The 27,477-nt window shown below is 39.7% G+C and overlaps 2 protein-coding genes across 2 annotated transcripts in view; one reads left to right on the top strand and one right to left on the bottom strand.

Annotated features, from left to right (window-relative positions):
* Window positions 1–27,477, top strand: part of LOC134204098 (uncharacterized) — a 114,322-nt gene that overhangs the window by 65,336 nt on the left and 21,509 nt on the right. Inside the window, exons 6-10 of the mRNA XM_062678925.1 lie at window positions 1,777–1,959; window positions 2,025–4,124; window positions 4,187–4,558; window positions 4,617–4,964; window positions 5,027–5,177. Coding sequence (XP_062534909.1) covers window positions 1,777–1,959; window positions 2,025–4,124; window positions 4,187–4,558; window positions 4,617–4,964; window positions 5,027–5,177 — 3,154 coding nt within the window. The remainder of the gene's footprint in view (window positions 1–1,776; window positions 1,960–2,024; window positions 4,125–4,186; window positions 4,559–4,616; window positions 4,965–5,026; window positions 5,178–27,477) is intronic.
* LOC134204097 (uncharacterized) lies at window positions 5,045–25,885 on the bottom strand. Its single transcript, XM_062678924.1, has 4 exons — window positions 25,499–25,885; window positions 24,914–25,414; window positions 5,339–5,468; window positions 5,045–5,275 (listed from the first exon to the last, which is right to left on the bottom strand). The coding sequence occupies exons 1-4, from the start codon at window positions 25,754–25,756 to the stop codon at window positions 5,190–5,192; spliced, it is 975 nt and encodes a 324-aa protein (XP_062534908.1). The 5' UTR covers window positions 25,757–25,885; the 3' UTR covers window positions 5,045–5,189.

The raw sequence follows: 27,477 nt of genomic DNA, 5'->3' as shown, positions 1-27,477 counted from the left end.
TGCGTTGCCAGTGGCAACTACGATGACATTAGGATTCTTGCAAGCGATCCATAAAGAATTCTTCTAAAATGAATCGGAAGGGATTAAGCGCAAGTACTTTACACTATCTTCGACGTTCTTGGCATCATTCGTCCAACTTCCGCTAAGCTAGAGAGAGCATTTCCAGTAGCTCGCAACATTTCTCGCTTAACTTTTCAAAAGGACCTAAGAAACATTTTTTCATGAATTAGTTTGAATAGCGCAATCAACAGAACAACATGAAAGCTATTGCTTGCAGTATTCAAATTAATTCTCGCTTAAATTTTCAAAAGGACCTAAGTAACATTTTTTTCATGATTTAATTTGAATAGCGCAATCAACAGAACAACATGAAATCTATTGATTGCAGTGTTCAAATTAATTCATGAAAAAAATGTTACTTAGGTCCTTTTGAAAAGTTAAGCGAGAATTCATAAAACAATTTTACTTGGGTCCTTTTGAAAAGTTAAGCGAGATTTTAACATTTGAAGTTTAGTTGTTTATAACACAAAAGTCCAAATCAAAAGTTTTTTTTTTCATATTTCTGAAATTTTCAAAAATATCGGTATTTTACCGGTATTGACTCCACCGAATACCGGTATTTGTCAAAAATGGCCAATACCGACCACCCTATGAGTATGTACCAAAACCGACCTGTTTTACATTTTTGGGTACATGATATTGCAACTCATATAAGCTCGTAAAGCAATCGATGGATGAAAAGCCCTAGCAGCACAATTCAATCTGAATAGGTTGTAGCAACTCAAATATAGCATAGCATAGCATAGCATATGTGATTGTACAAATCGTGGGTGGCTATACAATGCTCAATTCAACTCCATCTGGAATAAGGGCGAATGTCGCAAGAGAAGACTCTCCCCGTCGACCCCCCCTCCCTTAAACAAAAGTGACAAGCAGCAGATCTCTCTGTGGTTTATCACTTCAGAACGAAAGAAAACAATGCGAACTTGCATTCTGAGGTGATAAACTGCAAAGAAACTCCCTGCCTGTCACTTTCATTCAAATGAGGGAAGTCGACGAAGAGAACCCTCTCTGCGACACCCGCCACGTACCAGACAGAGCTTGAATTGAGCAATCTACTGTATATTGTCGCAAATTGGTACTTGGGATTAGTATCTTTTCCTATACAGTAGCAGTTGTATACCTGGCCACGTCCTTACAATCACGGAAGGAAAGGAAGGAATGTTAGTTCAACATCTACTAGTGAAGATGCAGGGAACCCATACTACCTTCATAGATGTCTCGGGAAGGAAAATTTGTGTTAGTGGGAAAGGTGAATAATAGGGAGCTCTATTCGACAATATAGAGCGTTTGTCAATAACAATATATGCTGTAAAAATAATAAAATATATTCATCAATTTACTTACGAACCGTCCTAAGGAAAAACAAAACAAAACACAAAATTTCGGCAAATCGCGCGATCGTTCTGCCGTCCGAAACAAGAGCCAACACGCACTGAACTAATTAACTTTATTACCGGCCGCGCAATGCAAAACACAAAATTTCGGCAAATCGCGCGGTCGTTCTGCCGTCCGAAACAAGAACCAACACGCACTGAACTCAGGTTGTAGCAACTCAAATATGACCAAAATAAGCGGACCGTTTGGTTCAGAAATCTGGATACTGGTGAACATAACAATTGTATAAAAAAGGTTTTCAACAGATTTGATGGCTCTGTCTCTATCCATAACTAAACATTTGTACATCTTTTAAAATAACCTCTTATTCGGCTTCAGTGGTCACATCGGTGCAGTGCCCATCGCCGGAGAACCCGAAGAATGGCAAAGCTATCTATACCAGCACATCGTACAACTCAGTTGTGAGCTATGAGTGCCGTTACGGCTACACGTTGGTGGGCGAAAGCTCTCGGCGTTGTGGGGCAGACAAACGGTGGACTGGAACGCTACCTGCATGTAAAGGTATATTTATCACATAGTATTGGATGTGTGATGGATGGATGCCATAAATAATTTTATAATTTCAGAAATCAACTGTGGTCACCCGGGAACTTTGTACAACGGATGGTTGGAAAACATTGAAAGTGGAACGGGGCTTGGAGCCAGCATAATTTTTCGATGCCATCCGGAAATGTTGCTGGTGGGAAACACTTCGTCCGTGTGTCAGATAGATGGTAGATGGCGATATCCGTTGCCTCAGTGCTTGGCTCCCTGTGTGGTGCCCTCGATATCGCAGGGTCAAGTGATACCGATTGAATTCGAAGTGGATGTCAATCTGACTACGATAGTGCCAACCAGTGGAAGCAGTTCCAAAGTCAAGCATGGTACCGTATTGGAAGTCATTTGCGACGAACATTACGAGTTTCCATTTTCATCTCTTTCGCCACCCACATGCAACAATGGTACATGGAGTGTAATACCACGTTGCGCGCCTGCCAGATGCAAGATAATGCCGAAGCCTCCTAAGTTTGGAATGGTCTTGGCCCCAAAAACCGAGCATGGGATGCGTGCTAGATTTAAATGCAAGGACGGCTATACCTTGATAGCTCCGGGAGGAAAAGAATTGGCCAACCCCAATGATTATGTTCTCATTTGCTCCTTTGGAAATTGGACAGGAGAAACTCCCCAGTGTCAGGAGGTGTACTGCGCGTTCCCAGGTTATATTCCGAATGGAAAGGTATTGCTGGTAGGTAATATGGGTCTATACGATTATAGGCCTTATGTGAGAAAAGTCATTAATAACAAACAGATTATGTACGAGTGTGATAAGGGATATGTAATTGACACCGGTCCACCCGGAGCAACCTGCATCGGTGGCAAATGGAGCCCCAGAGAGCTACCCTCTTGCATTCCAGGCCAGCATCCTCGATTAAGGTGGACCCGACGCCGCCGTTCAATCGATCTTAAATTACGATTTCACAGATCTAATCACCTTAAACAGCACTACCGGTTTTTGAAACGAAAGCTCGAAGAACACGACTCATATCACCGTCTCTATCCCATAGCAGCTCATGAGATTGCGAAGCGTAGTGCTTTGGCCTACAGAGGGCAGCTGCCTCACAAAAGACATTATAATTTTGACGACTTTCAGCGGTTCAGAGCAAAACGAAGCGTCGAAGAAAATCGCAATGCATTTTTGAGAAACTCAATTCAAGCATCTTCGATACGTGAACGACGCCAGTTGTCAGATGTCGAGCATGCCTACAATAAATATTACGAAAGGATTAGAGCTAAATATCGTAACTATGTGCAAAATTTACTTGGATACAACAAGATGCGTCCATTGCAAGATATTCAAGTTCAAGACGGTAGATGGCAAACAACGGATCCAGATTCAATTTCCAGAAACAGGGTAGCACAAAAATCTCGATCGCCCGGAAATGACTTTGATGATGAACTCACAACGAAGTCTCCACGATTGCCAAAAAATAAAGTAAATAAATCACGAATCAAGTCAAAGATGCAACCGCCTATTGTTATCCCAAATATCAATGAAGAATCCACGTATAAATACGACTTCCATGATGTTCCAGACGCCAACATATCAAACCACGTTGGAGATAATGACATTTACTCCAACTACTTTCCTCCACCATTGACCGGAAGATCTCACACAAGTTGGCAGTTTGCATCAGAACTAAACCCAAAAGTACAAAGACGATCAGATCCCTACAGCCTCTATGCCACTTTGTCTCGAAACATCAGCTATAACGACAAAAAATCTCTATCAACTCCAGCAATGATGCAGCACTTGCACTCGCAAATAATTCGGCGAAAGCGAGATACTATAGAAGTATCGGCATCGTCTGCTGAAGAGACTCGAAGAGCTCAGAAAAATAATCGCAAGAATGCCGGAGCCGTTGTTAACCAGACTGACCCAAGCGGAGCGGATGGTGATCCAGCAAAGAAAATCAAATTCAAGGGACCCTGCGAGCCGTTGGTCAGTGAGTCCCATGCACTGCTAGAAATCGTTAGACCCGGTAAGGACCCGAACGAAGCTTTCGGTCCTGGCACAATTGTACGAATGGTGTGCAGCAAAGGATATATTTCCAACATGGTCAGTCCGAATGCAACGTCTAAGTGCGTAAGAGGCCGCTGGAAGCCCATTAGGCCGACTTGTAGCATGAGTAAGACGAAATCAAAATAATTCATTGTCAACCATTTTTATTTCGTCCTTCTTCTATTGTAGAGCCCTGTTTTGCACCTTCGACCGAGCACGGAAAATATTACTCCAGTCAAATTGATATGGTTACGATGGACGCTGCCAAGCTGTCAACGACGGCAGCGTTAACCCCGATGGAGACCATCGAGAATGCGCAGCAGATTACGTTTCAGTGTGACCAGGGCTACAATACCCAAGGCCCATCCAGTTTGCGCTGTTGGAATGGGGAGTGGGCTGTGACTTCTATGCCGGAGTGTCTTCCGGCACCATGCGTTCTTCCACCGATTATGCATGCTATGTACCAAGGCGGTTACCGGGCAGGCCTCACAATCGCTCATGGAAGTTCGGTGATGATACAGTGCGAAAGCGGTATGGGAAGCGCGGCACCTGTTCAGATGGGTATGTTGTATTTGAACGAATACCTGAATAATAACCCATAAGTTCCTGTGATTTGTAGATTGTGCGCTTGGATCGCTTACACCGGAAACTTTAAATTGTGGATATATTGCATCCGCATCTGCTTCACGTAAATCTCGAGATGACGACAGTAGTTCTATAATTGTGCTGGATGGTAGTAATGTAACGTCTTTGGAGGATGAAAATGATGGCAGGGAGTGTGGACCTCCGGGCAAGATTCATGGTTCATTGGTGTACAAAAATGGCGAACAGATTGATGACAGCGAAGAGGGTTTCCCATCGGGAACGGAGATTACTTTCGATTGCATTGTGAGCATTACCGGAGAACAAACTACCTGGAAGATCATCTGCGAAGATGGTCAATGGATAGGTCGATCCATGAATTGCGGTATGTCGGACTGATTTCAAAGGGAGTCTGTTTTATTTATACGTTTTATAATATTTTCTCAGATGATGATGACCCACTGTACCATCGGATTCCTTCTGCCAATGGTTCCTGTATGTTCCGCAATAATGAGCCCCATGTGGTGAGCTTCTACAATGACCTTGAGATAAGAGAAGACATCGTTGAGTTTCCACCAGCAACCACCATCATATCCAGGTAAGTTTGCTTTTAGTCGTATTCTGCACCTACAGTTATGCTGATTTCTCCGGAAAGAACATTGGTTTTGTGATACCACTTGTTGGTATCAAGAACAACTGTAATATAAAAATTGGGAAAATATCAGAATTAATATCATAGGGCATAATAAAAGGGTTTACTTGTTTCTCCAGTTTGAACCACTACTGACAAAGATGCACAACTGTAGTAGCACTCTGGCGGTGGGGCCAGGATCCATTCCTTAGATCCTCTAAGTTGCGATTGCCATGATGGTAAACGAACATTATCAACCTAAAAATAAAATAAGGGTCTTAAATATGGACTTACCTAAGAACGATTCGGAGAAACAAAAATGTTTCTTCTCATACTAATTGCTGACGATAATCACTGCCCATTCGTATATTGGGAGCATTTGTAAAAATAAGTTACTATCTCCTTATCCCAGACAAGCAAGATAATGTCAACTTTCAACTCTTAGTACTATAGTACTTATAGTACATCAACAGTTTTGTATTAACAGGTAATAGACACTTCAACAGTTCATAAAAGATATTCAATAGCTTTAAAATTATGAATGCATTTCACAGGGTTTGTATCCAAAGGAGAATGGGAAAATCTCTCACTTATCATGTCTGTATACACTCGCGATAGGTAGTATACCGCGAGAGACGTTTTTCGGTAGCTGTTACGATAATGAACTGATTCGGGGGGCTACAACCTATGATAAATTTCTTTTAATAAGCCCCAATTGCGGGGGGCACCGGTTCTGATGATGCATTTACACTTGTTTTACACAGCTGTGCGAAAAAAATATGATCCCCAACATAAAATGAGCGAGAAAAACGTGTTTTATCAAACCCCTCGGTGGGGGCCGCCTATCCGAATCAGTTTCTTTCCAACTTGTATACAAGTGCGATAGTTTCGTTTTCATGGTTTGTTATGATTCGAAGAGGTTTTTGCCTCTCTTTTATCGTTGTTCATTATCTATCGAGAGCGATTTCTGCAAACCCTGATTTTTACCCTTAAAGATAATTCTAATGGACCAGAAATCAAATTCATTATTACTTAGGTATATGAGGACAACTCGATCAATTATTATAATACAATATAATTATTATAATGCATAACAAAATTATAACAATTTAGTTAGTTAGTTATGGAGACGATGGAGTTCGTTCTTCGATCTCAGCGGTAAGGCCGTCTTCAGTGTCTCGTACTTGACTCGACTAGTCGAGTCAAGTACGAGACACTGAAGACGGCCTTACCGTTGAGGTAGAAGATATCTGTCAAGATACAATTAACCCTCAAACTGCCGGGACGAATCTTGACAACTTAATAGTAGTTCCAGCATGAAGATGGGTAAAATGCTCAGGATGACCCTCCCTCTTTTAGAGGGGGGAGTTTTGAAGTGTGGCATAAGTCATTTTTTGAGCAAATGTTTAGTATTTTGAAATTTTTAACGTCGTAACAGGTGTTTTAGTATAAATAATTAATGGTCAATGTGAATGGTTGACAACAATGGTCAAATGAACATAAATTGGTCTCCGGGTGACCTTCCAACAAGTTCCGGAAGCCCGGAATATCCAGTATAAAAGGCCAGCATAGAATCACCGAATATATCGGTCTTCCGACACCTCAAACTTCTCAGAATCTCATAGGTAACTTAGAAAACGCCATAGTTTCTTGGGAGGGTAAACTGGCCATTTGATGGCCACGGAACAGGTTCCGAAAACCCGGAAGTTCCGGTACAAAAAGCCAACATAAAACAACAAAACTAATTAAGCTCCCGACACCTCAAACTTCTCAGAATCTCATGGGTAACTTAGAAAACGCCATAGTTTCTTGGTAGGGTATACTAGCCATTTGATGGCCACGAAACAGGTTCTTTTACTTACTTTTTTAAACAGGTTCTAGAAACCTGGAAATTCCGGTAAAAAATGGCCAACATAAAACTACAAAACAAATTAGGCTTCCGACACCTCAAACTTTTCAGAATCTCATGAGTAATCTAGAAAACGTCTTAGTTTTTTGGTAGGGTAAATCTGGCCATGCAATGGCCATGGACTAGGTTCCGGAAACCCGAAATTTCCGGTAAAAAAAGGCCAACATAAAACTACAAAACAAATTAGGCTTTCGACACCTCAAACTTCTCGAAATCTCATGAGTAATCTAAAAAAGGCCTTAGTTTCTTGGTAGGGTAAGACTGGCTGTGCGGTGGCCATGGAACAGGTTCCGGAAACCCGGGATTTCCGGTAGAAAATGGCCAACATAAAACTACAAAACAAATTAGGCTTCCGACACCTCAAACTCCTTAGAATCTCATAAGTAACTTAAAAAACGCCATAGTTTTTCAGTAGGGTAAAACTGGCCATGGAAAAGGTTCCGGGAACCAGGAATTTCCGGTACAAAAGGCCAGCATATAATCACGAAATATGTTGGTCTTCGAACACCTCAATCCTCTCAGAATCTCATTAGTAATCCAGATAGCGCCATAGTTTTTGGAAGGATAAAACTTTGACCAGCTATTAGATCTATCGCAGCATTCCCCGTATTCTTAATGTATAGGTGCATCTCGAATTACTCCAATACTATTGATAAGCATTAAGCAATGCAGTATCGGTTTCGATATTTTTTTTATTATCAGACTAAGGCCGGAGTGGGCTGTGCTGCACATAAAAGACTTCTCCATTCAGCTCGGTCCATGGCTGAAATTTGCCAACCACGCAGTCTGCGGAGGGTCCGCAAATCGTCCTCCGCCTGATCGATCCACCTTGCCCGCTGTGCACCTCGCCTTCTTGTTCCCGTCGGATCGTTGTCGAGAACCATTTTCACCGGATTACTGTCCGACATTCTGGCTACGTGCCCAGCCCACCGCAGTCTTCCGATTTTCGCGGTGTGAACGATGGATGGTTCTCCCAACAGCTGATGCAACTCGTGGTTCATTCGCCTCCTCCACATACCGTCCGCCATCTGCACCCCACCATAGATGGTACGCAACACTTTCCTTTCAAAAACTCCCAGTGCGCGTTGGTCCTCCACGAGCATCGTCCAGGTCTCGTGTCCGTAGAGAACTACCGGTCTTATGAGCGTTTTGTAGATAGTCGGTTTGGTACGGCGGCGAACTCTATTCGATCGGAGCGTCTATCGGTTTCGATATAGTTCTTGCTTTTTCTCTCTCAAGAGGATCATGATAGTCTATTTGGACCCTTTACAGAGAGCAATATCATTGAATGTGCGCCCCTTATCATAAGAATTCAATCCTTTCTTGAGAAAACAGAACCGTAATACTGTTATTTGACCAAGTATCGAAGCCCTAGCTACCTCTTTGTCTTGCTTTTACAATATCATCAGTAGAGCACCACACCTGGGATTTAGCTATATGTACAAAACCATTTCTAGCTAAAACATTTGTCCTGCAATGAGAATTACCGTCATCTTCAGGGAAAAGTTAGGTTAGTTATACTTCAGATACTTCTATTGGTAGCGTAATCCTTAACTAAAACAACTTATAGCCCTAGCTCGGAAAATGGATTTAGCTAGGGCTCGGTTTGGTAGGTCTTACTCTTACACTACATACAAGTGATCTATCCAACGTTATAGAAAAAGGCCTACATAGAACTACAAAATAAATCAGTCTATCGACCCCTCAAACTTTTCACAAAATCGTAAATTGTTTGTAGGGTAGAAATGGCCATGCAATGGCCACAGAACAGGTTCCAGAAATCCAGTATTTCCAGTGAAAAGACCTACATAGAGCATCTGTACAAATCAGTCTTCCGACACCTTGAACTTATGAGAATTACCCGAGTAATCCAGAAAATGCCAAAGTGTTCTTTTAGAGAAATACTGGCAATTTTATAGCATCGGAACAAGATTCGGAGTCTCTGGCAAGCCCATTCCGATAGCCTAACGTGGCTTTTTGTACCGGATATTCCGGGTTCCCGAAACCTATCATGAAACTATGGCGTTTTCAAAATTACTCATGAGATTCTTAGAAGTTTGAAGTGTCGGAAGACAGCTTAGTTTCGAGGTTCTATGATGGCCTTTTGTACTGCTTGATACGAACTTTTAGAATCTATTCCGTGGTCATCACATGGCCCAGTTTTACTCTACCAAGGAACTAAGAAGTTTTCTGGATTACTTATGACATTCTGAGAAGTTTGAGGTGTCGGAAGACTAATTTGTATTGTAGTTTTATGTTGGCCTTTCGTGCCGGAGATTCCGGATTTCCGAAACATTTTCCGTGATCATCCCTACCCTAACAAAAAAAACTATGCTGAAAACTATGGCATTTTCTTAGTTACTCATGAGATTTTGAGTAGCTTGAGGTATCGGAAGACTGATTTGTTTTGTCGTTCAACGTTGGCCTTTTGTATCGTAAATTTCGGGTCTCCGGAATCTATACCGTGGCCCTTAATTACTTATACTAAAACATCCGTTATGATGATGATTTCAAAATACTAAACATTTGCTTTAAAAATGACACAAAACTCCCCTTCTAAAAGAAGGAGAGTCATCCTGAGCATGTTACCCATCTACTTTCTGGAACTACTATTCCCCTTGACAACAGTTGCAACCGCTTGCATTTTAGTTGAAAATTGACCGAGAACGAGCTGTTTTAAGTTGTCAAAATTCGTACCGGCAGTTTGAGGGGTAAAAGAAACCTTGAGAAAAGATATGTTACCTTTGAAATTGTTAATTCATTCATCTAATCCGAGCACCAGCATTTTTGGCGTTATTGGTTCATTTATAATTTGGCGTCAGTAGTAAGAACTTTAATTTGAGGGGATAATCAGTCAAGCGATTAGTCAATTGAAAAAAAAGTCAGGCAGTTTCAAATATAAGAGAAATTTTAATTGAGGTGTCGGAAGCCTAATCTATTGTGTAGTTTTATGTTGGCCATTTTGTACCGGAAATTCCGGGTTTCCTAAACCTGTTCCATGGCCATCGCACGGCCAGTTTTACCCTACCAAGAAACTAAGGCCTTTTCCAGATTACTCGTGAGATTCTGAGAAGTTTGAGGTGTCGGAAGCCAATTTTGTTTTGTAGTTTTATGTTTGCCTTTTTGTACCAGAAATTCCGGGTTTCCGGAACCTTTTCCGTGGCCATCGCATGGCCAGTTTTACCCTACTGAAAAACTATGACGTTTTCTAAGTTACTTATGAGATTCTGAGAGGCCTAATTTGTTTTGTTGTTTTATGTTGGCTTTTTGTACCGGAAATTCCGGGTTTCCGGAACCTGTTCCATGGCCACCGCACGGCCAGTTTTACCCTACCAAGAAACTAAGGCGTTTTCTAGATAACTTATGAGATTTTGAGAGGATTGAGGTGTCGGAAGCCAAATTTGTTATGAAGTTTTATTTTTGCCTTTTGTACCGGAAATTCCGGGTTTCCGGAACCTTTTCCGTGGCCATCGCATGGCCAGTTTTACCCTACTGAAAAACTATGACGTTTCCTAAGTTACTTATGAGATTCTGAGAGGTTTGAGGTGTCGGAAGCCTAATTTGTTTTGTTGTCTTATGTTGGCTTTTTGTACCGGAAATTCCGGGTTTCCGGAACCTGTTCCATGGCCACTGCACGGCCAGTTTTACTCTACCAAAAAACTATGGCGTTTTCAAGATTACTCATGAGATTCTAGAAGTTTGAGGTGTCGGAAGCCTAATTTGTTTTGTAGTTTTATGTTGGCCATTTTCTACCGGAAATTCCGGGTTTCCGGAACCTTTTCCATGGCCATCGCATGACCAGTTTTACCCTACTGAAAAACTATGACGTTTTCTAAGTTACCCATGAGATTCTTAGAAGTTTGAGGTGTCGGAGACCTAATCTGTTTTGTTGTTTTGTGTTGGCTTTTTGTACCGGAAATTCCGGGTTTTCGGAACCTGTTCCGTGGCCATCAAATGGCCAGTTTACCCTACCAAGAAACTATGGCGTTTTCTAAGTTACCTATGAGATTCTGAGAAGTTTGAGGTGTCGGAAAACCGATATATTCGGTGATTCTATGCTGGCCTTTTATACCGGATATTCCAGGTTTCCGGAACCTATTGGAAGGTCACCCGGAGGTCAATTTGTGTTCATTTGACCATTGTTGTCAACCATTCACATTGACCATTAATTACTTATACTAAAACACCTGTTACGACGTTAAAAATTTCAAAATACTAAACATTTGCTCAAAAAATTACTTATGCCACACTTCAAAACTCCCCCCTCTAAAAGAAGGAGGGCCATCCTGAGCATTTTACCCATCTACATGCTGGAACTACTATTCCCCTTGATCACAGTTGAAACCGCTTGCAATTTAGTTAAAAATTGACCGAGAACGAGCTGTTTTAAGTTGTCAAGATTCGTCCCGGCAGTTTGAGGGTTAAGTGGTGGAATTAAATGGGATTGTACAAACTCGTCTTATGACAAGTAAAGACATTCCACTAAAAAGCTCAAAATAATTTTCTTATCAAACTGTTTTTCCAGATGTTTCTTAAACTCGCAAAGAACTCTTGCTTTTTTGATCCGTGCGTCTTTGTCGATCTTGGTACCGCCATCAGCATTCTCCATTGATTGCCCGGCTGCTGCGGAGAGTCCCCTTGTTTCCATCGAACTATTTTGTTGACGTTGATGACTAAATCTGCCGAAGACAAGCGCTCGGCAAGGTCGCTGAGCTTACTCTACCGTTGAGCTAGAAGTACAACGTCGTCAGCCAACTCGAAGTTTTTTAGGTGCTCCATGGCCATAACAGCCCACGGTTTGGTTCACGGTTAATCGCACCTATCAGAATCTCGTTGATTGATGAGGAATAGTAACGGTGATAGAATATATCCTTGTCGCACACCAAATTATAACAAAGAGAGTTATTTATTTCAGAAAAATATTGTACCAAAATGTGTTATAAACTAGCTTAGTTAGTTGTTAAAAAACAAAAATTATATAAAAAATCATCAAGTAATACTATGTTCGCACTACAACATGTTATTCAAATTATCGACAAAAGAAAGCTCGTTAAGATAGCCGAATAACATGTTACAAGGCCCTAGTGCGAACATAGTATAAGACTAAAATCGCGGACTCCTTACTACGCGGGCTTCGTGACCGTGCGGTTAGCGACGTCAATCGTCTAGACGCATGTGCTATGGCGTGTGGGTTCGATTCCCGCCCCGGTAAGGAGGAAACTTTTCGGGATCGAAAAATTCTCCACTGGACCACTGGGTGGTATGTGTTCTGTCTGTTGTCTCTAGCTGGGTGTTAAGTTTTCAGTCTGTACGACCTCTGGTCGAAGACGGTGTTCCTGTCTTTTTTAAGATCCAGTGAACCTGCGTAAAAAACCGAGCTCTGCTATATGAGGCAGATGGAGACATGTGCAGCGCACCCTATCACGGAGATCCACAGGAAACCATCCTGGATCCGCCCTTTTTCACACAAAGCAGAATATCTCTACGCACTGACTTGTTCTGACAATAAAAATCCTGTCGGTAAATAGCCACTAATGAAGCACCTTGGGTTTCATCCTAGGCAACTGAGAACTAAGCATATGCGGTATTTCAAAAAAATCCATTTCAGGTGGTTCGAAACGCAATTCCGCGGAATTTCGCGGAATTTGAGCATGGCGAAATCTGATTTCGCTAAAAAAAATCTTGACGTCTACCTTCGCAGTTGAGCCTGCGAGAGTAAGACCGCCGCGAAAGTCTATAAAAAGATAAGCGCGACAATATTTTTTCCAAAAGTAATCTGATTTAATTTTTAAGACGTCAAGCTCAGAGTCGCTTATCAAGGTGGCTTCACTTGAATAACATTTTCAACTAACCAACGATTCCTTTCCCGTGGCGTTCACGGAGATGCAGAGCATTCCTCGGTCTCTTATAACAATGAGTGTCAAACTAATTTTCCTTTCCTAAAAGCAGTTCGTTGTATGAGAAAGAAAAAAAATATTTGTTCATATCTGACAAACTGCTGCCGTAGAAGCTTTGCACATTTCACATTTCACATCATCACATTGCACATTTCTGAAATAAAGTCTAAAATACGAATCTTTTTGCATTTTAGATAGGTGCAGAGGATTCTCCTAGTGAGCAAATGTATGCTTTTAACAACTATCTATTTACGTATACGCCTAGCAGATGTGGATATATAAATGAGTATCCCACTAGATAAAAAATAAAATTATGGTTTTGAGTAAGTGTAATACCTTGAAACCACGCTGATAAGTCAATATGAAAGTATGCTTCAGCATAATCACTAGAGTGGGGCGCAGTTGTATGGAAAAACGCAAACTTCATCCAATCATGTGAGATCAAGGTTTTACTGGATCGTTTTGGGACCCCAATCAACTTTGCGCCCTCGCTTTCCGCCTCGCAATTTATATGAAGATTAGCATGGAAAAACATACTTTTTTACAGTTTTGCTCTTAGTGGCTTTAATTTATCATCAATCACGTGACTCAATACGTTAGTATGTAGTATGAAAAATCTTGCGAAGAAGCTACGTTGGTTAGTTGAAAATGTAATTCAAGTGAAGTCACCTTGGCAAGCGACTCTGAGCTTGACGTCTTAAATATTGAGTAAGATCACTTTTGAAAAAAAAAATATTACGCTTTGAAAATATATTGTTCAAACCATCATCAATGTTTCTGCCAGTACTACCAGACAACCTATAGTTGTCGGAGTGCTAAAGCCTTTTCCTTCTTGTCGGAATTTTTACTTTGTGAAATGATTCCGAATAACTCCCATTATCTCCAAAGCCCTATGAGATCAATAATTTTAAAATAACACTCAGTATTGATCCACGTAGTTCGGCCAGCACTTAATAAACGATTATAATTTATATTATAAATAATATAATTTTGTATATATGGTTTGAACAATCAAAGTTCGAAGCGTTACAACTGGTTTCGTGGACGTTTCAGCAACGTACGTTCTTCCGCAAAGCTTTTCGGCATTCGTTGGGTTATACTTTAACGGAATGTGCCACTTGGCTTACGATGATCTGAATCCTCTAGAAGTAAAAATGCGAGAATATACGTTTCTTATACTAATTTCCATACAAACTTCAAACGCGATGCGGAAAGCGAGGAAGCAACCAATCGGGCCCAAATTCTACACAGTTATTTGGGACCCAGAATGGTTTCGAAAAACCATTGATTTAAAAAAATGCCCATGACGCCTCACTGTAATAATCACATAATTCTTAAGTGATATAAGGTTTTAACAGAATTTGAGTCAGAATACAAACAAAATCCTACAATTTCTATATATAAAAATATTGATATAAAGCTGAACTGACATAAAATTGATCAGATTCGGATGCACACACTACACGATAAATTCCTTTGAAAGCTGATATTTGACTTTGAAAGAATGAAATCAGAATTGCGTACATAATGTGAAATCAATTCAACAAAAGTTCCGCGGAAAAAAATTAAATTTCGTTTCGTTTCGTAAAATTTTGAATTAAATGAACCTTGATTTCGTATCGTTTCGAATCAACATAGACATTTTAAATTTCGTTTCGTTTCGTTTCGTTAGGAAAAAGTGTGTTATCGCATACCCTTACTCAGAACCTCCTTTTGGTACTATTTCAGAGATTAAAATTTTTGGTTTTATAACACTCTTGAAAAGTAAATTTTGATCGTCAAGAGGATTATAAAACTTAAAATTTTATTTCGGTCTTCGTGCATTCAGCACTTTTCCAAAGTTGGCGCCCTTTGTGCCTTCGACTTTCTGGCTGGCTATTCTTTTTTGACGAAAAGCTCTCTGGCGTTCTAACAGCTCTCACATAGCATTCAACCCGCCTCAATTGCTGACCAGTCAAGTGCCGAAGTCGACCTGGTCGGGCTGGTCAACCTGAAGACCCGAATCGGAGCGTTCATGCACGACGAACCACAGTTCAGCTCTCCATGGGGTCTGTTTATCCAAGACACGCTTGGAACAAGACGACGAGTCCATCTTTTCTTGGTTGAGTTCTCCCACTACCTCTGCCATTTGGTTACTGGCCTTACCGGTGCTACTGACAACCGCAATATGTTTGCTATGTGTGCTCAATATCAAACCAAATAGACATCAGGGTGGCTCAAAAGACACTTTTTCAATTTTTCGATGGGCCGCCCTCTTATTCTCTTCTATTTGATGCTCTGATGCTCTGGACAAAATTTCAGACGAATCGGTCCACGTTTGGGCGGTGCTAAACTCGTTGGAAGTTTGTATGAAAAAATGTATGCAGAAACATCGAAAAACAGTGATTTGCAGTTAGACGGTACAATTTACGATAAAGAACTATGATACTCAATCAGTTCTCGTAGAATTAAACTAGCTTTATGTACCCGGTCTTGCTCGGAATTGCCAGTTAGGTTCGCAGTTTTTTTTCTCAATCGTAAAATGATAAAACAAATTGGTTAACAGGGTAATTGTGTTTACTTATTGATACTTCATCATTTGATTAAAAGAAAGCTTTTGGAAACATTGACTGATTTCGAAGAAGGGATCGTGGGTTTGAATACCCTTATTCCTGGCAAACGTCTATTTCTTAAGATGGAAAAGCATCCACCGATGCCTTAATCCAGGCAAACGTATATTTTTAAAGAAGGAATCACACCCACCTTTGCCTTATTCCGGGCAAATGCTTTTTTTTAAAGAAGAAATCGCATCTACTATCCAGAAGAAAAACATTTATTATTGCTTTTCACTGGGCAAACCATGATTCTGATTAAAGGTTACAATTATCATTGCTTTATACCCAGCAAATGCATGATTCCTATGAAAGATTTTTCTGATGCTGTTCATAATTATCCCAAATGCCATTCACGTCGAATGACCTTAGGCCAAATAGTGTTATGTTAATGGCCTACTTCACTCAGGGATATGTCATATTCTGGGATATGTGTATCAGGAAGTATCATTTTCATTATTTTTTGAAATGTCATTACCGGGAAGATGTTATTGTCAAGAATTTGTTTTTTTTAGGAATCCGGGCAATCGTCTCCTCAAAATAAGGAATATGTGTTTCAAATTTAGTTGAAATCGGTAAAGGAATTCAGAAGTTGCACTGAATTGATCGTTTACTAAACAATACACCTCCCTCCACACTCTCCCTTTTTCAAAAAACATGCTTAACCCCACTATCGTCATCTCCTTAAGATAAGGAATATGTGTTTAAAATTTAGTTGAAATCGGCCAAGGGGCTCAGAAGTTGCACTGAGTTGATCGATAACTAAACATTACACCTCCCCCCACACCCTCCCCATTTTTTAAAGAGCATGCTTAACCCCCCTATCGTCGTCTCCTTAAGATAAATAATGTGTGTTCAAATTTCATTGAAATCGGCCAAGGGGCTCAGAAGTTACACAGAGTTTATCGATAACTGAGAAATACCGCTACCCCACACCCACCCCCTTTTTCAAGAAGCTTGCTTAATCCCTGTATCGTCGTCTCCTTAAGATAAATAATGTGTGTTCCAAATGTGGTTGGAATCGACCAAGGGGTTCAGAAGTTGCACTGAATTGATCGATTACTAAACAATACACCTCCCCCTTTCTCAAATAACATGCTTAACCCCCCTATCGTCGTCTCCTTAGGATAAGGAATGTGCGTTCCAAATTTGGTTGAAATCGGCCAAAGGGGCTCAGAAGCTACACAGAGTTAATCGATAACTAAGAAATATGCCTCCCCCCACACCCGCCCCCTTTTTGAAAGAGCTTGCTTAAGGTGATTATAGAATGAAGCCAGAAATCGGCCATTTTGTAAACCACGTGCTTTTCCAATATTTTTTTCAAGAGCACGAGATGAAAGAACCATAACGCGTATGGGGCGAAAATAATGGAAGATCGTTTGCTTAGTTATGCTGAACAATCATAATTTGAATTTCGGCACTGTACGAAAACTATTACGCTAGATTTGGGCTTTTGGAAATGAATGTAGATAAACGTGTGGTGAATTTGAAATTCACCACGGGCTTCATTCTATAATCACCTTAACCCCCGTATCGTCGTCTCCTTAATATAAATAATGTGTGTTCCAAATTCGGTTGGAATCGGCCAAGGGGTTAAGAAGTTGCACTGAATTGATCGATTACCAAACAATACTCCTCCCCCCACACTCTCCTCCTTTTTCAAAGAGCATGCTTAACCTCTTATTGCCGTCTCCTTAAGATAAGGAATGTGTGTTCCAAATTTGGTTGAAATCGGCCAAGGGGCTCAGAAGTTGCACTGAGTTGATCGATTACTAAACATTACACCTCCCCCCACACCCTCCCCCTTTTTCAAAGAGCATGCTTATCCCCCGAACGTCGTCTCCTTATGATAAGGAATGTATATTCCAAATTTGGTTGGAATCGGCCAAGGGGCTCAGAAGTTACACAGAGTTGATCGATAACTAAGAAATGCCCCTCCCCCACACCCTCCCCCTTTTGCAAAAAAATTCCCTAATCCTTTCGTCGTCGTCTCCGTAAGATAAGGAATGTGTGTTCCAATTTTCGTTGAATCGGCCAAGGAGCTCAGAAGTCACACAGAGTTGATCGATAACTAATAAATTCACCTCCCCCTACACCCTTCCCCCCTTTTCAAAGAGCATGCTTAATACCGTATCGTCGTCTCCTTAAGATAAGGAATGTGTGTTAAAAATTTGGTGAAAATCGGTCAAGGGGCTCAGAAGTTACTCTGAGTTGATCAATAACTTTGCGATACCCCTCCCCCCACACCCTCCCCCTTTTCCAAAAAGCATCCCTAACCCCCCTATCGTCGTCTCCTTAAGATGAAGAATGTATGTTCCAAATTTGGTTGAAATCGGTCAATGGGTTCAGAAGTTATGCTGGAACATACATACAAACATACATACAAACATACAAACATTGAGTTTTATATATATGGATGGATGGATGGATGGATGGATGGATGGATACAGAATGTTATGCTGAAAACCGCGATTAGAGTTTATTAGGCAAAGATATTATCATTTGACTGGAGTGTTGCATGGGTGAATTTATTTCGTTTCAAAGGTAAAAGAAACGAAATTTGCTCGAAAATGCTAATAACTTCGCCGGGCAAACACTAATCTTTTCGCGGTTTTCAGCATAACATTCTGTATTAAATTCTTCAAGATCTGAATGAGTACCATAGTTTTCCATCGAAAATTGTACCGTCTAACTGCAAATCACTGTTTTTCGATGTTTCTGCATACATTTTTCCATATAATCTTTCAACGAGTTTAGAACCGCCCAAATGTTGACCGATTTGGCTAAAATTTTGTCCACAGCATCAGGGCATCAAATAGAACAGAATAAGAGGACAGCCCATCGACAAAATTGAAAAAAGTTTTTTCCATACTAATTTGAGCCACCCTTATAGACATCTTAACTTAATTTTAACTAAAAATTTGTTTACTAGAAAAGCAGCACGAGAGTTTTGACGTAGGACTACGTCCGTCTTTTCTTTGCGATAGCTTAAATCGAGCACCATAAAGAAAATATGATAGACTTTGAACGGTAATATATCCGTTTCTCGATTATATTAATATTTTCGTTTTTATCTAACTATTCGTTTTAGTCTGAAAATACAATATTTCAACTATTAACATCGCTGTGTAGATTACTCAAAGCGTGCATATGATATTTACACCGAACAGCTGGTCGATTCTCGCGCATTTTTCCTTCTCTTTTTCTTGACTTCTTTTGTCAAATGATCGCTTATGTCAGCAGTGACAGAACGAGTTACTACACTGCAAGTGCTGCTAGTGATTTCATCCATTCGAACAAATTTATTGCCTCATTTCCCTCCGACGCGTGCTTGTGATTCTGCTACCGAAGGGCAACTTTCTGTCGTCGCCAAGCGATTAAGTTTTGCACTTTAAAGAAATTTAATCTCAGATCAACCTTACACGGATACAAATTTTATCCATTTGATTCAAAAATATTCATGTTTATTCACAAACTGATACATAATATGTTTGAATCAAACATATTTATTTTTAAAATAAAATTAAATGACTGTTTGTTTTATGCGTGTAATAGTAGGTAGCCCCTATTAGGGTCTCGCCGACATTTCTCACCAACACGAACGCAGGTTGGTGGTTGCAAACAATCCCATTTGATTTTGCCGTGACAGCTGCTCGTGGTTGCAAACAAACCGAGTAAAAGTGTGAGTGAAACGTGCGTGTACGTACACGTTCGCTGAAAGCCTAATAGACACTATACACGGAAGAAATAAACTACCCAATAGCGAGTTTAATTCACCCAAACTCGAACATCCGTACGGGAAGCCAAAATTGAGTAAATGGGGTCGAAGTAGTTTGCCTCTACTCCCATTTTGTGAAGAAAATTATTTGAGCCGAAAGGGTCATTCGACCGAAAGGGTCACTTGGCCGAAAGGGTCGTTTGGCCGGAAGGGTCGTTTGGCCGAAAGTTTAATTTCGCCGAAAGGGTTATTCGGCTGAGAAGGTCATTTGGCCGAAAGGGTCGTTTGGCTGAAAGGGTCATTTGGCCGAATAGGACATTTGGCCGAATAAGGCTTCTGGCCGAATAGGTCATTTGAAAAGTGAGAAATTAGAAGTGAGAAGAGAGACGTCTCAGTGAGAAATTAGGAGTGAGAAGAGAGACGTCTCAATTTTCATTCCTCATTTCTTACCTCTCTCTGTAAAAAGTGAGAAGAGATAAATTAGGAGTGAGAAGACAGACATCGCACTGTAAAATTGGTCGTGGTTTAAAAGTCACAAGACCATCTAGACGACCGTTGGAAAAAAATATATAAAAAAATATAGGGTATCTGTTCTATTATTAATAACATGCTCCTACAGGGGATGTCCAAAATAACTGGGATAGGCAAGTTTTAGGCATAATTAGATGTGTTGTAACTATGTCAATTATTATCCGATTTGGACAATTCAGGGATGTCTGAAATAGAAATTTAATGTAGTTTCACCATATGTTCATGGAACCGACCATGGCTGTCGGATACCGGAGATATTTCGTTTTTTTTTAAAGTAGTTTCAGAACAGTAAATTTGTTGTGGGTATTAGGATAAGTTGTGGTTAAAAACAGAATAATATTAATAACCACAAATAAAGAAGGGCTCTTTCTGATTGTAACCATAAGTTGAAATTCGAAATCAGACCAGAATCAAGTGAGATATGGCCATTTGTTTAGAATCGGTGCCGATCGGGAGATTTAAAAGGGACCAGGCCACAAATTCATTTCAATCAAGCTTTTTGACAGATCTTCCATTATGATTACATTCTAGAAGTCTTCTGATACGTCAAGATTGAAAAACCAATAAAAAGACGGATTCCGAAGTAGCTGGGGTGCCCCCGGGGAACCCTTAGAGCGGAGATTTCAGTTTTGGCACCAAAGATGGTCATTCGACGGTTCGTTTTTCATGGTTTTCTATCAGGAAGCGAGGTATGAGTATAAAATGGATCATTGACGGCTTTGACTACTTCCGGGACCCCGGGGAAGTAGTAGAAGGGGACATTTCTGCTTTGGCGCTAAAACTGGTCATTCGACGGTACATAGTATGAATTCAAGAAATGGTAAGCCTTTTTTTTGTAGTTTATTTTGGAATTCATTGACATAGTAGTCATAACGGAATAACTTAGATCAGATTTCCGAAATTCACGAAGTTAAAAACCGTTACTTTACAAGCTATAAGTTTGGAGTTATTGGCTAATAGTTAACATAAGTCTAAAAATTAAGAATAATATCTCAGCGAAATTCTAAATAAATATCATTTTCTAGGCGGTTGTTCGGAAGTTCAACATCGTTATGTCGGAGGTCAACTTGATGGTGATACACGAGGCTGAATGTTGGATTAAATGGACGGAAAGAGATGTTTAGATTATTGCTGCAATTTAAAATGATTCTTGAGGGATCAATATCATAATACTTAGTACCAATTTAGCTTAACATTTAAACGATACAATTTATTGACTTACATATCATTGTTCTGCGAATGAAAACCACGATGTTGAGACAGTTCATTTTGGAGTTCAGTTTTTAACCTTTACTATGCCGACCTATTTTTTCAGTAACTTTTTTTCCCTCAATGCTCTCTAACTTGGTTAAATATCCACTCATTTTTATGCTTCTGTTATTGTTGGATCCAGAAATTCATATAGTTATGGTTCCCGGAATCTGGAGATGGCCCGTAACATGGTTTCGGAGATATTCCGGGTTCCGTAGGGGTTATAGATTTCTTTCGCATGGAAAAAGTCTTTTTCTCAACAATTTAATGATTGTAAAATATAAATTCATCGACAGATGTTATAATAGGAAGCGGGACCATTTGGGCAGCACCCCCTATTTCCGTCCGCAACGTTAATAACTCGATCTCGTTCCAATCAAATGGCTTGACTTTTTGTACATCACTAGACATCAACAGAAACTAACCGTGTACTAAAAAACAAGCATTTCGATTGTAATGCGCTCGAGTAATGAACGTTGCTGACAGGAATAGGGGGTTCGGCAGCCCAAAAATTGTCCATTAAAACAGATGAAATTATCCTTAAACAATTGAAAAATGCTCCTTAAAAAAACTGATCGTTTTTCCTTAAATTATTGAACAAATTACCTTGAAATATATAAAATGCTCCGTAAACATTTGAAAAGTGTACCGTAGAAACGAAAAAAATGTACCGTAAACAATTGAAAATGCTCCTTAGAAAAACAAAGATTTGCTATTTAACTAATGATATCTAAAATAACTAAAATATCTCTTATAACCACCCACGGCTTGAGGAACTCGAAATTGTCGAAATCTGCGCTTACAAAAATAAACCTAAAGAAGCGTGGCGGTGAATGCTTTGACAGCACGTGCTGTTTGTACTGTGTATGAAGTTTGCTCATCTATTAAGGACAAGTCTACCGGAATTCAAATTTATATCTACCCAAACAGCACAAGTTAAGTGAAACTGGTTGCAGCAACCTAATTGTGAATGATTCCAATCACATATAAGTTACTGCGATCTTTGTGCATCAAATGTGCTACTCGGGGTCGTGGCTATCCTAACTGTCTGGCCTAGGTTTAAGCGCCATTGTTCGCTCTTTGAAACTAGAAAGAAAATATATTAAATGCCCCTTTCCCTATTTGTTTCAAATTGGAATTATTAAGTTATATTGAAAAATATATGCTTTTGGTAAAACACAGGAACCAAATACTTATGTAATCCGATACATATTTTTCATTGATTTTTTCATCTTTATTAGCGAGACTTTCAGCCCAAGGCTGACTTATTGATTTATTAAACCCGAAAGTTATCAATTAATTTCGTTTATCCTCGTAGATTTATAAAGATGTACAAAAATAAAGAAATCAAGTCATTCGGTTGGATGAGAGTGATCAAAAATAGGGAGCAATAAAATCAACCGAAATTATTCGTTGAAGGCTAATATACCTATTGTTAAATAAATACAGATCTTGCATGAGTAACTCTTCCTTTCCACTGTCTGTCGTGGCTGTCCGGAACATCTTTTGCTGGCGAGGATAGGGTGCTAAATGTCAATGAAGGAAAAATACATACGATTTGACAGTTCGGTACCCAACATGTTTCGGACAGCAGAACAAAGGGAACCGAAGCGACAATATTTATCTTGTAACTAAGATATCTTTTGCGATTATGCAGGGAAATTGATGAATAAACCTATTAGCATTATATGCTATGTGATTTTAATGAAATTCGTATCGTTAAGCATGTTTATGCGATGTGCAGTTGTATGGGACGTCTGTTTGTCTGTGAGAAGTCTGGTGCACAATTTCTTTAACAATGCTTTGAATTGCTTGTAGGCTAACATTACATTTTGTACAAGTTTATGGAGCATTTCATTTTTTTACGGAGCACTGTTTTTAGTTTAAGAAGCATTTTCTCAGGTTAAGGAGCATTTTTTATTGGTTTAAGGACTATTTCTTCTTTTTAGGGAGCATTTTCCTTAGTTTTCGGAGCATTTTTCTGTTGAATAGGGTTACCAAGCAAAACAATCAGCTTCATACTCCAGGGGCTATACAATGGTGCATAAGATTCTACTTTATGACAGCCAATTTCAAAGTACTTTTTCAACTATTTCACAATAATTCTTATATCAATATATTGCACAATTATCATTAGCTAAATAGCAAATCTTTGTTTTTCTAAGGAGCATTTTCAATTGTTTATGGTACATTTTTTTCGTTTCTACGGTACACTTTCCAAATGTTTACGGAGCATTTTATATATTTCAAGGTAATTTGTTCAATAATTTAAGGAAAAATGATCAGTTTTTTAAGGAGCATTTTTCAATTGTTTAAGGATAATCATGATTGTTTCATGATGCATTTACCATTTTCCCGTTCTCTACCCTATGTAAAGCAGAATGACATCATAGATTCCCTTACGTATTATAACATCTATCGATGAATTCATATTTTACAATCATTGGGCTGAGCAAAGAATTTTTTCCATGCGAAAAAAATCTATTACCCCAACGGAATCCGGAATATCTCCGGAGCCATGTTACGAACCGTCTCCAGATTCCGGGAACGAAAATTAAATGAATTTCTAGATGGGCAGACTAGTAGATTAGGTTAGAGTAGATTGAAGGAAAAAAGTTACTGAAAAAATAGGTTGGTATAGTAAAGGTTAAACGAATTATGTAATCGGTTTCTCAAATGCAGCATGTTCAATGTTCTTCTTCGTCTCGCGCAAATATCTTAGACAAAAAAATCATTGCGTCCTATGCAAGTGGATTTATTTTGCCTTTTTATGAGAGAAGAAGGAGAATGTGTGGCTTGAGTAACCCAAGCAACACCTCTTGTTTCTCAGTGAGTAACAACAACTGTGGTGTGACTTACTAAAGGTCTGACAACATCTTGCGGTTACAATGAAAATAAAAACACAAAAACCAACCGGGAATCGAACCATAGACTTTGAGATTTGTATCCTTCTACTATAACCATCACACCATCAATTCCATTTGGAGATTCTGCTACAAGTGCACTACATAAACAACAAAGTCATTTGTATCTTTATTGTACCTTATACGAAATGTCCAAAACCACCGCCGTGGCTACGTCATTGCCTTCGAGGAATATCTTTGATAAAATCAGCAAATAGAATTTGATTCAATTGAAATATAATTCTTGAATCCTGAAAATACCCTAAAGTTTTAATCAATACTTAAGAAAAAATATTTTAATTCACTTCCGTCCATCTCTATATAAAGGACTAAAACTAACGAACTAACGTTGTGTCCATTTGCTAGAACTCCACTATAGCAGTACGTTTCACCTGAGCCTCTGATTTGGTACGGATGAGTTTGGCAAAAAAGTGTATCTTTTTTGGTTTTCGAAACTATGACGAAAAGACGAAAATGTCTGCCTCTACTTTTTGTTATTATCTTTACTAAGAAGACTTTCAGCCCTAGGCTGACTCGTCTCCGAATGGCTCTACTTATTATCTATGCATCTGTAACTCAATTTGTTCCAAATCCACGTGCATGTTAAATTGTTTTCAGCTACAAATTTTCGCTATTGAATTAAAATCTTATCAGTATTTATTTTGCAAACAATCGCGGGATTTCCCGCGACAAGCGGTACTTTTTTATCCTGAATCACATTACAAGAAAAATTGATTCTCTAGTATGAAAATACGTAAAAAACACATCAAGGCAAGAAAACATAGCTGCAGAAATAGAATCTACCCTAACGACCAAGCTGTTCCATTTCAATTTAATCAAAACAAGAAAATTCGAAATTTTTCATACCAACACACCCTGAAGTAGTGTTTCCCCTTCACTTACGTGCATGTGTGCTCCTAGCCCAGGGCCGCCCATAAACACCCAATCCACTGCGTTGTTTTCCGATGCACGTGGCAAGAAGTAGGGCCGCCCATAGTGTTCCCTCAAAATTTTCAATATCGCTGGATCACAGTTACTCCACCCAAAGTACCACGGCTCCGTGCCTGGTTCGTAGTTCACGCGTGCTGCGTCCAAATTGAACGCATCGTGGATGTTACGAAATCCCGTTTGATAGGGGAAAAACTGGCATCTGGCAGCTTTCTTCCGCTTGCCATATGTTCGGTAGATATCTTTGAAAAACCAATAATCGAAGTATTCCGTTGCCGTCCAATTTGCTGTTGCATCCGTTACGATAACCGGACCTCCTGTGTATGCATGGATCTGCTCAAACTCATCCGGGTTCACATTTGCAAGTCGAGGCACATTCCGCACTTCCCTGCAAAAGTCGCAACTTTCCGGTGGGCGAAATGCTTTCTGCAGCTGTTGTGGCATTCCAACGATGCACTGAACAATAGTCGAAACGATAGAACGGGGGAGAGAAATTGAAATTCATCAAAAGTGGGATTTTTGCTCAAGTGGCTCATTTACATCTTCATTTGCAAACAACTCGCTGAAATAATGTTTTCCGATCGCAAAAATTAGGAATGCAAGGATAAGCTGATACTTTCCCGCCCTGGCCTCGTAATGTAAATAATAGCGCTGCAACTCCTGACGGTTCCGGCGAAACGAGGCCAAACTATCCAACTCGACACCACTCGAACTGAATGTAATTAAAAAATTCTTCAACTTTTCATTGACTTCTTCCATTTCGGGTCCGCGCTTCGTGTCCCGCCAACGCGTCAGCATCCGATTGCGGTGGGCACCACTCGTGTGAACTGAGGAATTTTCTGCTTCAAAACAGCATGGAAATGGCGGCGATGCAACTATGGTCGAAAGTGTACCCTGCTGGTTGGCTTCCAAATCACCGACAACAGATTGATCCATAAACGTCCGCACTGAAGAAAGTTTCATTTGAACTGATTCAACCAGCTCTCGTTTGCCGCCTTGGTCTTTATCTGCTCGTAGTTTACTGGTTGCACAGTGGGAGATTAATTCAGATCAAATTCAGAAGCGGCGGTGCCGTGCATCGCCGAAGCCGAAAGAATAAAAATATTGTTTTTCGCCCTGTTTGCATAATTTGTTTACATATATTATGAGATTTATGTGGTTTTTGCGATCGATTTTTTTTTTAAACAGCGGAAATCGTATTATTCATACAACCTTAACTGTATGCTTAACAATGATTTGTTTTTCAGATTTTAACGGAAGTTCAGCAGCTTAATATAGGTATTTCGGACATTTTTTCGGCAAACCGTGTTTAATGCTTTTCCGACATTTCGGAAAGGTTCATGTGACGGTGTTAAATGTTGATAAAATCTTATACAAAGCTTTGGAAAAATATTCTCCAATCCGAAAATTGTCTAGACTGGCACCGGGAATCGAACCCAGTCATCCTCAGCATGGTCTTGCTTGGTAGCCGCGCGTCTTACCGCACGGCTAAGGAGGGCCCCTTACGAATCACCTGGAATACCTTATTACTCATTTTTGACTTTTTATTACACGGTAAAAATCGTTTACTTATTAATGGATACTTTATCTCAGCTATCTCTTTCTATCTGCTAAAAAATACTGATTTTGGGAGAATAAGTGAATTTACTCATTTAAATGAGTAGATCCACTTATTCTCCCAAAATAAGAAAAAATTTCAGCAGAGAGAAAGAGATTATCTGCTGATAAAAAGTACCCATTAAAAAAAGAAAAAAAAATGAGTAAACGAATAACTCCATAAAATCAGAAACTACGATAGCATAAAACCGAAATTTGCTGTACTGCCGTAATCTGAAAAAGTGACGTATACGCCATTTGCCAAAAATGGTGTTAACGAGTACTACTCATCGAGCTCTTTAGCAGAAAAATGTAAAACATGCATGTTGTAAAATGGCTGTTACGTCACTTTTCCAGATTACGGCAGTGTAGAGATAATGCAAAATAATGGGATGAAAATTTAGGAACAAAATTGTCTTCTTTTTTGTTGCTGACAAAATTTGTCGGATCATTATTACGTCCGAAAAAAACAAAGCTACATTTTTGCAGCCTTTCCCTCCGACGCACTTTTAGCAACAGTCGTTTCGGCTTAAACTTCATTTGTATAAAACTAAGGTCCTGATAAGGACAGATTAATTTCCAATAATTCATCTTTCGAATACCTAACAGCAAATACTCAATAGTTTAGATTTGCAAGAAAATTGTGGTTGCATCCACTGAGAGCGGTCCCACCATCGTCATCGCCAGAGTTCATGAAAGAAAATTTATTCCCACTGATGGCATGGATTGTGTAGTCGTCGTCATCAGCATCAGCAGCGCTCAACTAAAATTTGCTCGCCGTTTCGAAAACATTCTAGACCGCACCGAGAATCGAACTCGCCATCTCCGGATTGGCATTTCTACGCCTTTGCTCGCAAGGCGCATTATTGAAAATAAATTGGTTCTTTTCAAGACCATCTTTTTATACAAAAGAAAGCTGACCC

Source organism: Armigeres subalbatus, unplaced genomic scaffold (assembly GCF_024139115.2).
Source record: "Armigeres subalbatus isolate Guangzhou_Male unplaced genomic scaffold, GZ_Asu_2 Contig395, whole genome shotgun sequence".
Lineage (NCBI taxonomy): Eukaryota > Metazoa > Arthropoda > Insecta > Diptera > Culicidae > Armigeres > Armigeres subalbatus.
This window is presented reverse-complemented; position numbering and strand designations above follow the sequence as displayed.